Source organism: Rhagoletis pomonella, unplaced genomic scaffold (assembly GCF_013731165.1).
Source record: "Rhagoletis pomonella isolate Grant_MI unplaced genomic scaffold, Rhpom_1.0 Rhpom_scaffold_00004, whole genome shotgun sequence".
Taxonomy (NCBI): domain Eukaryota; kingdom Metazoa; phylum Arthropoda; class Insecta; order Diptera; family Tephritidae; genus Rhagoletis; species Rhagoletis pomonella.
Window position 1 is genome coordinate 72,344,775 of NW_023458558.1, and position 16,294 is coordinate 72,361,068.

The 16,294-nt window shown below is 35.2% G+C and overlaps 1 protein-coding gene across 1 annotated transcript in view; it reads left to right on the forward strand.

The window, feature by feature from the left end:
* LOC118738071 (rho GTPase-activating protein 100F-like) overlaps positions 1-16,294 on the forward strand; it is a 206,717-nt gene that overhangs the window by 84,229 nt on the left and 106,194 nt on the right. The window contains exon 2 of the mRNA XM_036468980.1: positions 1,597-1,994. Coding sequence (XP_036324873.1) covers positions 1,908-1,994 — 87 coding nt within the window. The 5' untranslated portion in view covers positions 1,597-1,907. The remainder of the gene's footprint in view (positions 1-1,596; positions 1,995-16,294) is intronic.

Consider the following 16,294-nt stretch of genomic DNA (forward strand, 5'->3'; position numbering starts at 1 on the left):
CCATATAACTGATTGTTCGAATATAAAATTTTTCGTTATAACTCCTCCATTTATATAGCTAGGAACATAAAATTTCGCACTGTTTTTAATAATTATCAACAGGAAATTTACAGTGGAAAGTAGCAAAGGTCGGGTCACTATAACCTGTAGCCCCATACAACTGATTGTTAAGATATGAGGTCTTTTATCATAACTCCTCCATTTATGCAGCTAGGAACATGAAATTACCCACCGTTTTCACACATTATTAATCCCATACATCTGATTGTTCAGATATCAGAATTTTCGTTAAATTATGCAGCTGGGAACATGAAATTTCGAATTATTTTCACTCACTATTAAAGAATACTTATAATGAAAATGGTGAAGATTTGGTCGCTATAACCTATAGCCTCCATACAACTGATTGTTCAGAAATGAAATTTTTTGTTATAATACTTCGCCATTTATGCAGCTAGAAACATTATATTTTACACTATTTTCACTCAATATAAACAGAAAACTTACATTAAAATTAACAAAGATCAGGTCACTATAACATCTGTATTGCCTCCATACAACTGATTGTTCAGATATGGGGTTTTACTGTAAAACTCCTTTATTTGGACAGCTAAAACCGATAAAATTCCTTAGCTATTTTATAAATAACTAGCTGTACCCTGCCACGCTTTGCTGTGGCATATCTCTGTTATATGGACGATAAATTACACTATGCGACAGTCAAAATCGGGATGGGATGAAACCAACGGGAAATGTTATATCGGTCAAAAACAAGTTATACGTGTCCCGGCGTTTCGCTGGGTGCCCTACCTCCTAATTTTGTTCCTTTCTATAAGAAATATAATTGCCTATTTTTGTAGATTTTTTGAAGGTCGTTTAGAAGTCGCGACCTGTCGATTTATGTCAGAAAATGGGATTTTGTAGGTTTATGGGTTTTTGAATGACTACTTTTGATTCGATTTCAAAGATCGAATATGGTCTGAAAACAAGATATATAGTTGAAGGCCTATAGTCTTAGTTTTCTCATAACAATACCCAATGTTTATTTAACCAGGTTTTAATACTAAAGATTTTTTAATTATCTCTCTATTGGATTTTCTGAGGGTTTTGGCGGACCTATAGTTACTATGAAAAAATGGTTAAATAAATAATTGGGTATTGGTATTGGGTATTGTGAACCTTTTGAAGAAAAACAGAGTGTTCTGATCGAAAATATTGATTTTGAAGAATTCTATACCATTTATACGAAAAAAATTTTTTTCCCATATAAAATACATGGCAAACTTTGAGCGCCTAGAGCGATCTCTAAATAGTTTTTGATTTCATAAAAAAAATAAAAACGGTATATTTTTTTTCGGTATAGAACAATCCTAGGGGGTGAGAGCATACAAATTCCGACTTTACTTTTTCACATGCATTTTTGGACCACTCTAATGTGCATACATGTGTACTAATTAGCAAGTAGATATCAGAAACAGAGAATTGAAATAATTCCAGATCGTTAAATAACTTTTAGATAATCTTTATAATAAGGACTAGCATCTAATGGCAAAAAATGGTAACAAAAAATGTTCTTTATCTTATTTTTCTTCACAGATCCAGTACAATTCTAGACAAGCATATTAAAATACATGTGACGCAATCGTGAACTAGTAAAGATAACTCAAGTAATCAACTCATTTGCAACGGACATGAAATTCAATAAAACCGTTATTTCCTGATTTGCCGCTTCTGCCCTTCGCTTTTATGCTTTGGAATTTGAAATTCGACTTGGACACGAAATTTTATTGTGGCTCACATTAGCTGCGACAATTAAGGTATTCTCGCTCATCGTTATGCCATATTGGAGTGGAAGAGTCGAAACGTGCCATAGATACGTTGTGTCACCACGCCCGCACTACCACTAGATGCAGTGGAAGAAGAAGTTTACACGATTGAAAGCAGCTACTGGAAATTCGCGTGCGCGAAGAATGCTTTGTTGTGGACGAAGAAAGGTAGGTGATAACGTTTCACATTTTTCGATATCGAACTTAAATAGATACATATGTAGGATATGTAAATATGTTGGCATGTTGCTTGTGTGAATGAGAGTGCGCATTAAGGTTATAGATTGATATACTATGTATATGTGTATGTATGTATGAAGGCCCGAAGCTAAGTTTACTGATGAGCATACCAGGGATGGGACATCAAATCTTCAAGTTGGACTTAAGTTTATGAAAAAATTGTGCTTTAAAGCTGACGAACGTACCTAAAAAATTAGTATGTACATTTTGTTACACATTTCACATCACGTCAAATCTGCTTAATAGAACGAAAATACAAGAATCTTCCATGCCTGATCTTTGGATTTACCTTCTCTAATACGTTAAGCTCTGTTCAAACTGGAAGAACTTTTCGAGGCCAAACACAGTTTTAGGCAAGGCGAATCATTACTTCTATGTCAGTTTTAATTTTATTTATCTGGCCCTTTTTATTTCATTCAGTATTGCTGCATGCCCGAAGTTGGCTGCCTTCCACGCTTTGGCTTCTCTGAGCCTCAGAGCGCTACCATTGATGAAAACAAATACGCAGCGGTTGTAAATGAAATATCATGTTAAGCCCTTGAGGTGCCCTACTTAGTGCCCCTGATATGCCAAGTGCTGAGTCTTTGCACTTTTCCTATTAATTTATTGTTACTCCCTTTGTATAGGCCCTTCCACCGTAACAAGGAGCCGTGGGTTGCAATTGGTCTGATGACTGTACGGTGATAGTCCCCATTGCTTTCCAAAGGCCCCTTTGCACGTGTAGTATGTTGCTAGAGATTTCTTGGCTGTCTCCTCTAAATTCTTTTTCCAATTCAACTTGGAGTCCAGAATCATTCCAAGGTATTTTTCCTCTCGTGTTAGTGGACTGAAATAAAAATGATAACGTTCGTAACATCACAAGGTAGATTACGAATGGCTCTAAATCAGCGTTCGGACTTTGCACCGGTTTTTGAAAATTTGTAAAACTCCGGTTATCTTAAAACCTTCTTCGTTTAGACATTCATGTTAAGGAGGCTGGGCAGTGTTTTGGTATTAACATAGCGAGTTCCAATAAAAAATTCAAATTTTGTAAAAATTTACTGATAAAAGAAGACCCACTTAGAGCCAGATTAACAGTGCTTAGTTAAACGATTGTTAACTTAACTTAATTTATATTCAGAGTCACATATGGAAATTCATATAGCCTGAAAATATACAAATTCTAATTTTTTTAAATTAGCTCCTCATACTGATGGTCCTGTGCAATAGCGACACAATTCAAAGTTCAAAAAAACAAATACTGTTACTACAGTTAAGTGGCGCTTGTCTCTAATCCTTGTCTAATCCATTTCCATCCCTTACTAAAGTAAGCAGTAAGGATTGCTAAAGTAAGTACAAAAGATTAGGCATGGATTCAACAAGGATTAAAGACATGAGCCACTTAAAAGTAGCAACAGTTTTTATTTTTCGAATTTTGAATTGTTGGCTATTATTCTTATTTCGGAACTAAAGTAAGCATTTAAAATATTATTATTATCATTCCTCATCCTCTCCTAATAGGTATGTTTAATTAAAAAAAGTCATATATCTTATGGGCATACTATTAATTAGTGAAACAAAACAGCAAAGATGATTTCTTGTATGATTTCTAGTTGCAAAAATGTGCGTATTACCATATTAAAAATGTGTGCATTCTGCATCAGCTGATAAATGATAACTTTGTCCTTTGAAATGTGGCAAAAGTACTACTTTATGTACCTGCGATGGTGGCAATACTAACACTATTATATAAGTGCACTTTGGCTGAGGTGAGAGTGCGCGAATATGTACATATATTGCCATCAGTAACTTTAAATTATCAAAATTTTGCAAATTTGCAAACTTTTCGCATTTGGGGCTCGTCTGTCCTCTAGCACGTTTGTACGTTTCGACCGTCATTCGGGCTTTTTCGAGATGCTTACAATGGCCACAATAGTTAGAAGTGTGTCTCAGCGATGTTGGCAGTTGGTGGCGCTTCGTCGTAATTATCAGTAATAAACGGCACTATTCTTCCAAACAACAGCTCTCTGCCGTTTGCAGGTTGTCGTTTTCTGTACGCTACTTACGTTTCTCATTTCCTCCTGCCGCCACTTGTAAATAGTTTTTAAATCATTTTGCACGTAACTAAGGTTTTGCTATTTCCTTTTTTTTTGTAAACCAAAAACATTTTGCGAAAATTTCTGCATCTCTGCATCTCTTATTTCGTTAGATTTGTAGTGCCTTTTGTTGTTTGCGTACACGAAAACCGCAACGCCTTTGCATTTGGGGTCCATTGTTGTGCCACTTGATGCAACTCTGTTATAAGAGATGGGGAAACAAATCGACTGTTGCTGAAAACTTCGGTTTTGAAAAAATTTCAAGCGAGTGTCTGCGGGGTCGCTCTTGTGGTTTGACTTAAAAAACTTTTAGCAACTTTTGCGAGAAACGAAATTGATAGCATTGCTCAGTGTGTATCTCTATACGGTTTGTGTTTTTCCACTTTTCATCCCCATGTGCAGGGCTGACAAACCTAAGCAAAAGATTGAAAAGGCTCATTTTACATATGTCTGGCAATTGTGTAGATCTATGCATATATTTCAGAAACATACATATGTATATACATATGTGCATATATTTTCATTTATGAGCAGAAATGCACGTAGATTCATATGTAAATATATGTTTGAGGGCTCCCAATGAGACCTCAATCATTTGATCGTAAATAACAACTGGAGGATGATTAGGGTTGTTCGACTTCACTAGAAAGTCGACTTTCGACTTTTCGATCGACTCTGTACAGCCGACTTTAAAAGTCGACCGATCCACGAAGAAAAGTCGACTTTGTTCGACTTTTTTAATAAAAAGAAAATGTATTAACTATACTCTGCATTTAACTCACATATTAGCTATAAATATAAGAGTCAGAATACGCCAAAAATATCATGATTTACTAGTGGTCTTTAGAATAATCTGTAATTTAGTGAAATTCAATGCTAGGTAAAAAAAACAGACACTAAAGGATTTTTAAAAATTTTGAAAATTGTTCCAGTTATATAGCATGAAAATGTAGGTGGTGAGGGTTTTCAAAAATTATATTTTTGAAAAATAATTTAAAAATTTTTAAATTTTCACAAACAAAAATATTCTAAAAATTTTTTGAATCGATACTTGGTAATTACGGACAACTTTTTGAAAAATGTGGCCTTCCGATGGAGCAGAATTGGCGGGTATTGGTAGAAATATAGTGCCACTTTATAAGCATGGATAAATATGGGAGTAGCCCAGGCAGCTAGTGGATTGGGACTATCCACACGACTAATGTCGCATATTAACTGGAATCCTACCAGCAACGTTTTTAGCGGTGTTTAAAATGTTGTACCTTACGGATTGGTCAAATTCCAAAACCAAAGACTGTCTGTAGAAACTTACATAAACTCATGCAGAAAAACTTTCTTGCATGTAATTTTTAAAATAAATACCTATGTTTATCTTACCTCATTATTAACTGAAGACTGTGGAGACAAACGATTAACAAATTTGAGGAATTTGTTTTCGTATAGTAATTTTATGCGCTGCTCTTAAATGATTTGACAATGTTGTTGTACTGTCATTAAAACTCATTTCTCTACCACACTTTTAAAATTTCACTTCAGTTTTATTGGCAAATTTTTTTAAATACGACCAAACAGCACTCCGCGCCCTTGTTAGAAGATCAGTTTTTATATGCAAATAAATCAAAAAAAGTCGAGAGTCGAAGGTGAAAAGTTGACTTCAGTCGACCTCCATAAACTAAAAGTCGATCACTAAAATTCGACTTTCAGGAGTAAATGTCGATTTTGATAACGATGAAGCTGCAAATGATATATGCCAATCCAGCTAACTGCGTGAACTTGTAGACTTGACGTTCATTAAAAAAAAGGTTTGATGTTGAAAAAAGTTTAGAAATTGTAAAAATTTGAAAGAGTAATTCCGATATTATTGAATAAAAATATTGAAAGCTTGAAATAAAACTTCATTGAATAACCATATTTAAGAAACTGTTTTCTTTGTTGTTTATCGAGCATTTTAAAGCGCTTAAAATCATTTTTTGTGTGCATATTTTGCCAGCCCCCCGCTCATGTAATTTTGCTTGTTAGCTTTCATATTGACTCTAGTAGGCAACTAGAAGCTGGTTGCATAGAGGGTCCTGTGCTAAATATTATTGACCTCGCTTCCTGTGCAGTATGTACGTACATGTTTTCTTGTTGTTGTTCATTTTATGTACCAGCGCTCTAAATATGAACGCTTATTTGCGAAGTATGAGCAGTGCGGCATTTAAACGTGTCTTCACATACAAGTTTCCAATTTTGCATTTAGTAGCATCGGCTGCATCAACGCGAGTGACAGCACAAAATACGAATACGTATTAGTTACTTTTTATTTGGACACTTGCTTAAAGGAGTATTTTGTATTTGTATTTTAAAACTTTCTAGGCAGTATTTGTATTTTATATTTTAAAATACTTTTTCCTTTCATCATTTTTCGTCATAATGCTTCCACTATGCATTAAATGGCAAAAATGACAAATGACAAAGTCGGACATTAAAAAATAATCGTGTCATTACATTAAACAAATAGTCAAAGAGTTTCTTTCCACATGGCATTTTTTAAATTACATATTTTTTTTGTCATTTTAATGCCAAGTGGAAATTCGGCATAACCTAAAGTTTTCTTTGCAACACTGTCACTAATTTTTTGACATTTGTCAAATTTCGGATCATCAAAAGCGTAAGATGGTCATGCAAAGCGCAATACAAAAATTTTGGCAAGACGCCTCTCGTCCTGCAATCTCTTTTCTTCACGCATAATCATTGTTGTTAGATTTGTTTTCAAAAAACTGTAAATTTCCGAAAAAAACTGTATTTTCCACCGGAACACTTCGAAAATATTTAAGAAAGTTTTTAAAAATCAATGTTTTTTTTTGATTTTAATAAACATAAAAAAAAAAAAAATTGTTAATTTAAAACAAAATAACATATACCGTTTAAATTATATTTAACTAAGCGAAGATAGACTTTATAAATTTAGTTTTAATGAAATCTCTTTCAGTACTTTTAGTAAATGGCTTTGTTAATTTTTTAGCGCATTATATTCGATACTCAAATTTAGTACCTCCTGACTAAAAAATGTGCAAGGAAAGCTTAACGTCGAAAAGCTGCAATCACAACAAACAGCCAGCGCTTTCGCCTCTCGACTCTCACACCTGCTCTCAGAGAGCACTCTTCAACAAACTGACATATGCGAGCAGTGGAACCACATTTCCCGCTCATTAAGTACCGCCGCCGAAGAAGCAGTCGGATTTCAGCGAGCCCGAAAGAACAACTGGTAAGATGAGGAGTGTCAGGAAGCTGCAGAGAAAAAAGATGCCGTCTACAGGGCCACGCTGCGATCGGGCGCAACGCGCGCTATGTGGGACCGCTATAGAGTTCTGAAGAGGGAAGCGAGACGTATTTGCCGCAATAAGAAGAGAGAGGCCAAAATACGTGAGTGCGAGAAGCTTGAAATGCTGGCCGACAGGAGGAATGCCCGAAAATTTTACCAGAGAGTTAGGCGACTTACGGAAGGTTTAAAGACCGGGGCGTACTCCTGTAAGAACAATAATGGCGACCTAAATTATACTACTTACCATACTTAAATTATGGAGGGAACACTTTTCCGCCCTACTAAATGGTAGCAGCACGGAAAGTTGTGGAGAAGAACCCGAGCCCGCAGTCGATGATGACGGAGTCCACGTTCCACCGCCTGACTATGACTAGGTACGTATAGCAATAACGCGGCTGAAAAACAACAAAGCCGCTGGAGCTGACAGCCTGCCAGCTGAGCTATTCAAGTACGGCGGCGAGGAGTTGATAAGGTGCATGCATCAACTCTTGTGCAGAATATGGTCAGATGAACGAACTATCTCCTGTCATCAAACAAACAGTCAGCACATTCGCGCTTTGGCACCCACGTCACTGTTGACAGTTACAATTTCGAGAAAGAGAATTTCGTTTACTTGGGAACCAGCATTAACACCGATAATAATGTCAGCATTGAAATCCAACGCAGAATCACTCTTGCCAACAAGTGCTACTTTGGACTGAGTAGGCAATTCAGGAGTAAAGTCCTCTCTCGACGTATGAAAACCACGCTCTATAAGTCATTCATGATGCCCGTTATGGTATATGGCGCAGAAGCCTGGACAGTGACAACATCCGATGAGGCGGCTCTTGGAGTGTTTGAGAGAAAGATTTTGCAGAAGATTTACGGGCCTTTACGCGTTGGCGACGGCGAGTACCGCAGACGATGGAACGATGAGCTGTCTGAGCTTTACAACGATATGGACATAGTGCAGCGAATTAAAATACAGCGGCTCCGCTGGCTTGGTCATGTCGTTCGAATGGACACCGACGCTCTGAAAGTTCTCTCGGAAAAGCTCTACTCGGAACCCGCTGGTGGTAGCAGATGAAGAGGGAGGCCCCCACTGCGGTGGAAAGATCAGGTGGGGAAGGACTTGGCTTCACTTGGCGTGCTTTGCTGAACTCGGCCAAAATCGCTTAGGCGGTTACAGAGTACAAGCACGGATCTCTTAAGAGGACGGTAAAGAAAATATTGCCATTATTTCGTGTGTGTGTGAATAGTAGTGTCCATGCAATTTTGACTTCAGTTATTTCACGAATGTTAAAAAAAAGTGTCTTAAAACGAGATTGGGTTTGTATAAACTCTGTCTAACTTCAATTACATTTCAAATGAGATACAAAAGTTGTAGACCAACGGTTTGCCTCTACGGGAAGGCTTTGATGTTGTTGAAGAGATTAAAAAAAATTTTCTCAAATGTATAATACGTAATATAGAGAAGTAAGAAAGTCTAAGTTCGGGTGGAGCCGAACATTAAATACCCGGCGCAAGTATTAAGTATATATTTTTTCACCTTTCCGAAAGCTACCGCTAGATGGTAAGCGCAAATTAGCGTCCTTAAATTTCGAAATATTGAAGTTTCAAACATTTCTGAAATTTACCGTTACATGAAAAGTGGCCGTAATTTTAGTCCGATTTCAATAATTTTCAACGTTTTACTTTTATGTGACAAGCACAATAAAAATACCGAGTTCGGTACAAATTGGTAGAACGGTTACCGATATACATACAATATGTGATCATAAGTGGGCGGTGCAACGCCCATTTTCCAAAATTTTACCATAAACGTATTTCTTGGTAAAGAATTGTTGCAAGCATCAATTTTGAATAAATTAGCTTTAATATTTACTGATTTATCGAAGCTTTTGTATTTCTCTAAATTACCGTTATATGGGATGTGGGCGTGGTTACAGTCCGATTTCGCCCATTTTCAATTCCAACCCTCCTTGGATAAATGGAAACCTACATACCAAATTTCGTTGAGATATCTAAATTTTTGATCGAGTTATCGTGTACACGGACGGACGGACAGACGGACAGACAGACATGGCTTAATCGATTTCTCTATTCATTCTGAGCATTTATGTATACATTTGTCTATATCTATCTCGATTCGTTTTGGCTGTTACAAACAACCGTTATGTGAACAAAATTAATATACCCTTGTGCACAAGTGCGCTCGGGTATAAAAAAATATAACAAAATCAGTTTTGAAAAGAAATTAAGGTTTCATATTTTTGTGTAATATACATATATAATATTATTTTTGACAACAGTAAGAAAGTGGCATCAGTGGAGGTCGAAAGATCGTTTTCCCTCGTCAACGTTCTTAAGCGGCCGCGCAGATATTTTTTATTTGAGAATATCAGCAAAACTTGATTGTCTATTGTAATTTTTCATTTCTTTATATTAACTGAATAACAAACTAAATATTACGCTGTAAATAAGTTTTTTTGAGAAATTTTACAAGCATATTACCAATGCTTTAGGTCTTATCAAAGCGTTTGAAATTGATTTGATAAATATTTTAAAGTTTTGATTATTGCTTTTGTTTATTTACCTAAAAGAATTTATTATTATATGAACATTATTAAAAATTTCTTTATAGTTTTGAATGAATTCTAAGAATAATGTGTGACGCAACAATTTTGATAATTTTGATAATATCGTCCATTAAATCCAAAAATAACTGAGCACTAATATCTCTGGCAATGAGTGTGACATTTAGTTATAGGGAGACTATTTTTGTTGTTATTAAAATACATTTCGTTACCTTAATTCACAAAGGCCCTAACCAATAAATTTTTTATACCCGAGCGCACTTGTGCACAAGGGTATTATAACTTTGTTCACATAACGGTTGTTTGTAACAGGCAAAACGAATCGAGATAGATATAAACAAATGTATACATAAATGATCAGAATGAAATGAGAAATCGATTAAGCGGCGACTGTCTGTCCGTCCGTCCGTCTGTGCACACGATAACTCGAGTAAAAATTGAGATATCTTAACCAAACTTGGTATGTGCACTTCTTTCTAGTGCAGGACGGATGGTATTGAAAATGGGCAAAATCGGACAATAACCACGCCTACCCCCATACAACGGTAATTTTCAGAAATACGAAAACTTCGATATTTTAGAAACTACTGAAGATTATTCACTCAAAATTGATACTTACAGTAAGTTTTAGACGAAAAATAAGAATATTATAAATTTTTGGAAAATGGGCGTAGCCACGTATATCTTATTAACCGCTGCACCAATTTCTTCCACACTTGGCCCAGTTCTTAACCTTGATACAATATACGAAATGGCCGAAAATTTTTAAAATCGGACAATAACTACGCCCACATCCCATATAACGGTAATTTAGAGAAATACGAAATCTTCGATAAATCAGTAATTATTGAAGCTAATTTATTCAAAATAGATGCTTGCAACAATTCTTTACCAAGAAATGCATATATTTAATACTTGCGCCGGGTATTTAATGTTCGGCTCCGCCCGAACTTAGACTTTCTTACTTGTTATTTTTAGGGGTAAGAAAAAAACATTATAAAAAGAATATTAAAAACAGGTAGAGCTTTTTAAGAAGTGACGTGTAACTCCGTTGTTTTGTTATACTAACACTTTTAAATGTTTATTGAACGTGTATTTTAAAATATCCTACCAAAACCTGTGAAAAATGCAGTTTCTAAATAAGTGTTGGTTAGGGCCTTTGTGAATTAAGGTAAAGAAATGTAATTTGTTTTTATGCCGTGACAAGGGTAAATGACGGCTCCGTCTGAATGCTTTATCGGCAGTGCCGCATTGTTGTACCAAAATTAAAATCACGTACTCGCCGTCATCGCACCCCTGGCAAGGCGAAACAGACAAGCAAATATTATACGTGATAACACTTCATACATGCTGGCAAATATGCACAATAATGAAAGTTATACTTTTTATACCCGAGCGCACTTGTGCACAAGGGTATATAAACTTTGTTCAAATAACGGTTGTTTGTAACAGCCAAAACGAATCGAGATAGATATAGACAAATGTATACATAAATGCTCAGAATGAATAGAGAAGTCGATTAAGCCATGTCTCTCTGTCCGTCCGTCTGTCCGTCTGTCAGTCCGTCCGTCCGTCCGTGTATACGATAACTCGAGAAAAAACTGAGATATCTCAACGAAATTCGCGAAATCGGACTGTAACCACGCCCACTTCCCATATAACGGTAATTTTCAGAAATACGAAAACTGCGATATTTTAATAACTACAGAAGATTATTCACTCAAAATTGGTATTTACAATAAATTTTAGACGAAAAATAAGAATATTAAAAATTTTTGGAAAATGGGCATAGCCACGCCCACTTATGGTTATATGTATATATCTTGGTAACCGCTGCACCAATTTCTTCCAAACTTGGCACAATTGTTAGACTATGTTCAAACAGGGGCCTAATTGGCAATTAAGAACTATTTCACCAATTTAAGCCTTAATTGTTACCCAATATATCATACAAAAATTCAATTTAGTAATTAATTAATTGGCAATTAATTTGTGTCAGATTCTCTATGCAACCCTGCTAGGTATGTTTAATTTTGACTTGGAGGTATGTTTATTGAACAAAGAACAATTAGCTGTTTGTTTCTGTCCCTCTTTTACAGCTGATATTCCATCAGGTATGGAAAATTTAATTATAAAATTGTAACTAATTTACGGAAAGCTATATCTTAAAGTGGATAGATGTACCCAAAAAGTAAATATGTATTTCTATATAAGGAAGATAGGAGGATAAAAATTGCCATCGATACCACATCAACTTCTGTACTCACATTAAACAAATTTTGGCTATGAAAAGAATCTCCTCGAGCAGCGCGAGACAAAACTATGTTGTAGAAAAGGTGAGTTAATTTCCTCCCAGTTCTCCGATCTGACATTTAAAAATAAATATTTTCCGTCTATCTGGCGAAATCAACTACAGTTGCGTTACTTTGACCACCTTTTCGTATCATTTGCATGGCCCTTCACAAAGAAGAGGAGGTATTGGACCAGTTGCCCGCAACAGAAAATGCATTGAAATGTCAATAAAAATAAGAACTGATTTCCTGAAAAATTATTTGGCTACGTTCCAAACGTACCTAAAATTGTGTGTTTGTACCGAATGCACTTTCAAACTAAATAAAGGTACGATTGTACCAACCTTTCCATCACTGTAGGTAATCCAGCAGCTGATTTCGTATCGCTAATTGCGCAGCTGACATATGTGTGAACACAAAACTCAATTCCGCAATTTAAAGCTTAATTGCCTCAGCTAATTGGCCTGTTTGAACATAGTCTAAGCCTTGGTACAGCATACCAAATGGCCGGAATTTTTAAAATCGGACAAGAACCACGCCCACATCCCATATAACGATAATTTAGAGAAATACAAAATCTTCGATAAATCAGTAAATATTAAAGATAATTTATTCAAAACTGATGCTTGCAACAATTCGTTACCAAAAAATACGTTTATGATAAAATTTTGGAAAATGGGCTTGGTACCGCCTATTTATGATCACTACTCACTACTAATTTGTACCAAACTCGGTATGGTTATTGTGCTTGCCACATAAAAGCAAAAAGTTGAAAATTATTGAAATTGGAATAAAATTACGGCTTTTCATATAATGGTAAATTTCAGAAATGCTTGAAACTTCAATATTTCGAAATTTAAAGACGCTAATTTACTCAAAATTGATACAACCCGGCTTACCATGTAGCTTTCGGAAAGGTGAAAAACATATATTTAATACTTGCGCCGGGTATTTAATGTTCGGCTCCTACCGAACTTAGACTTTCTTACTTGTTTACTTATGTAGTTGGCAATGACATAATACAGAATTGGAGAAGAACTACTATTTTAGTCTCGTTATTATGATTTCATAAAAAAAAATAACATAATTACACCACAAACAATTCACTTAAGGCCTGAGAAGCTAGTGTGCTTGCTGTGGTAGTTTTTAATATTCTTTATCAATAAATAATAATATATCTATGCAGATTGTTTAAGCTTTAACTGTTTTGTCATCTGAGGTGATTTTTTTCAAAAAGTACTTTAAGAAACTATTTTTATTTATAAAGGACTCAACTTTAGGAGGTATTTTAAAATCGGTCCAGTTCACGTAAATCTTAGTATTTTTCCGAAATATTTTGGTGGAAGTCTTCAAAAATAATAAATTTTGTAATCCCGGCGGAAAAAACGCAACTTTTGTTGGGGATGCAGTCTAATGTACATAACATAACATAATATAACATATGTTAAACTGAAAAACAATGTTGAAATATTCTTTTGTACCTGAGCACATTCAAGACATATACAAAGAATTATATTATTTTATACAGTTTGAATTATGTATTTCTCGATAAAACATCGCGCTAAAGAGATAAAACGAAAAGTTTGTTCAAAACTACTACATAAATATTCTATTATTTTGCTTATTTTTTATTTAAGCTCTTTTCCTCGGATATTTGGCTTATTGCAAATTTACTACTAAACGCCACATCGATTACGCGCAAAACTTTTCACTGCATCGCCCCCGCTGAGGTGCGGTCGACCGTTAATGTTGTAGTACTTAAGTACTATGTATGCGGTGACCATACTTATTGTTTTACAAAGGACAGTGTACAAATTACTTCTTTCAAATAATATCCTTAAATCCTTACTATCCTTACTAATATTGTGATATTATAAATCCGAAAGTGAGTTTGTTTGTTTGCTACGTTTTCACACTTTAACTACTCAACCGAAAATCATGAAGTTTTGTACACCGCTATCATTTAGGCCAGCTTAAAATATTTGATAAATTTAGTCTCGATTAGACAAGGGGGCGTGGCATCTCCCATACAAACGGGACTTTTCATACTGCATTTCTCAGGAAATATTTTTGATATATTACTGGAAATTGGTATAGAGGCATATAAAATCATTATCTAATCATGGATGAGGGCTGCCACCTTAAAAAAAAATCAAATTCAATTTTCATTAAGGCAGTTATTTATTTGAAAATTATAATAAAAAGGGATGTCAAGAGCCTTAAAAAAGCTGTAGTTCGAAAATATTTTGAAAAGGGTCGCCACCTGTTTGAAAAGTCAAATTTAAATTAATTATACGCAAGCTATCTGAAGAATTGAAATATGGTTGCCTAACGAAATATTGTTAAGAAACATTTGGTTTGAAAGTTTTGAATAATATTTAAGTCTTTCACAAGGGTTGCCACCTTTTCAAAAATTAAATTCAATTATTGTAAATTAAATATTACAGTTAAAAGCGCGCAATAGTTCTAGTGGTATATTTATCGGTGGTGATTTGAGATTTACCTCTGCACAACTCAACCCTGGTGTCACCGAATGAAGCTTTAACGCATAATAATACTGGCAAATCACATCCATTGAACCAATCGTAGCACACAAGAGTTCGATATACTCAGTGGTGCAACAGGTCGATTTAATCTGAGTTTTGGTAATAGTATGGCCATTACCATTACCAATACATACATATTTTGAATACTTGCCAAAGTGGATCATAAATAAGAGTTTTAGTAATAACGTAACTCCAGCGCCAACTGGCGTGTGAAATTTTGAAACTACGCTGAGCCACTCGAAAGCACACAAACAACTTCGTTAAAATCGCTCCGGGCATTTAGGAGGATTTCACTCACAAACACACATACCGTAGGATTATATATCTACGTTTGTACGGTGCCACGCCGTCTTTTCAATTTCTCTATGAGTATAAGATTGATTTCATATACCGCCGTACCAAGTTTCGGTATTCTACCACGAACACTTCTAGAGATATGCAGTGGAAAAAATTCGTCTTGCATGGGAGGTGTCACGCCCCTTTTTCCAATAGCGCAAATTTTTATCCAAGAGTATGCGATTGATTTCACATATCCCTATACCAAGTTTCAGTACTCTACCATGCAAATTTCCAGAGATATTCAGTATGAGAAATTCAGTATGTATGGGAGGTGCCACGCTCCCTTTTCCAATAACCCCAATTTTTCTCCAATAGTATGCGTATGTATCCCACTTTTCTTCATGAGTATAAAATTGATTTCATATTCCAGCATTCTACCATGAACACTTCCAGAGATATGCAGTATGAGCAAATCGGTTCGCATGGGAGGTGCCACGCCTCCTTTATATATCGATATTTTTGTTTAGCCTATAACAATACTTGGTGAAGAAGGTGTCCGAAATTTCAAAAAAATCAGTTCGGCCGTTCTCGAGCTTTGCAAACACATAAAAAACGGCTTTCAAAATATATATGTATTAGTATAGAACGTTGTTATGAATGGAAATGATTTTGAATATGTATCCCGATATGAGTGTCGGACGAAAGAGGTTTAAAAAGGTTGCCAACTGTTTAAGAGGTTAAATTAAAACTATTCAATAATTTAAATGAATTATATCAATATGGGCATCAATCGAAACTACATGTAAGAGGTTTCCATCTGGTTAAAACCTTAAATTGAGTTCCGGGGATATGTTAATTGAAAAAGTATGACAAGTGAAAAGTTTAAGAAAGTTTTAGTTTTAAAATATTTTGAAGGTGGTTAAACAAATTTTAAACCTCCTCCTTTTTAATTGAGTTTTCTTCAAATAAATTTTACTCAATGGACTACGTAGAAATTTCATACCTTCAGCGAAGCGGGTGAGGGCGATCTAGTACATACATAAATATGAAAAGTGCACTGTAGCTGTTCTGTTTTTGGGTGACGAAGCATACGTATGTATATATATATAATGGCCCGTAGTCATAGTCAAAATAAAGTCGACTTTAAAGTTAGTTGC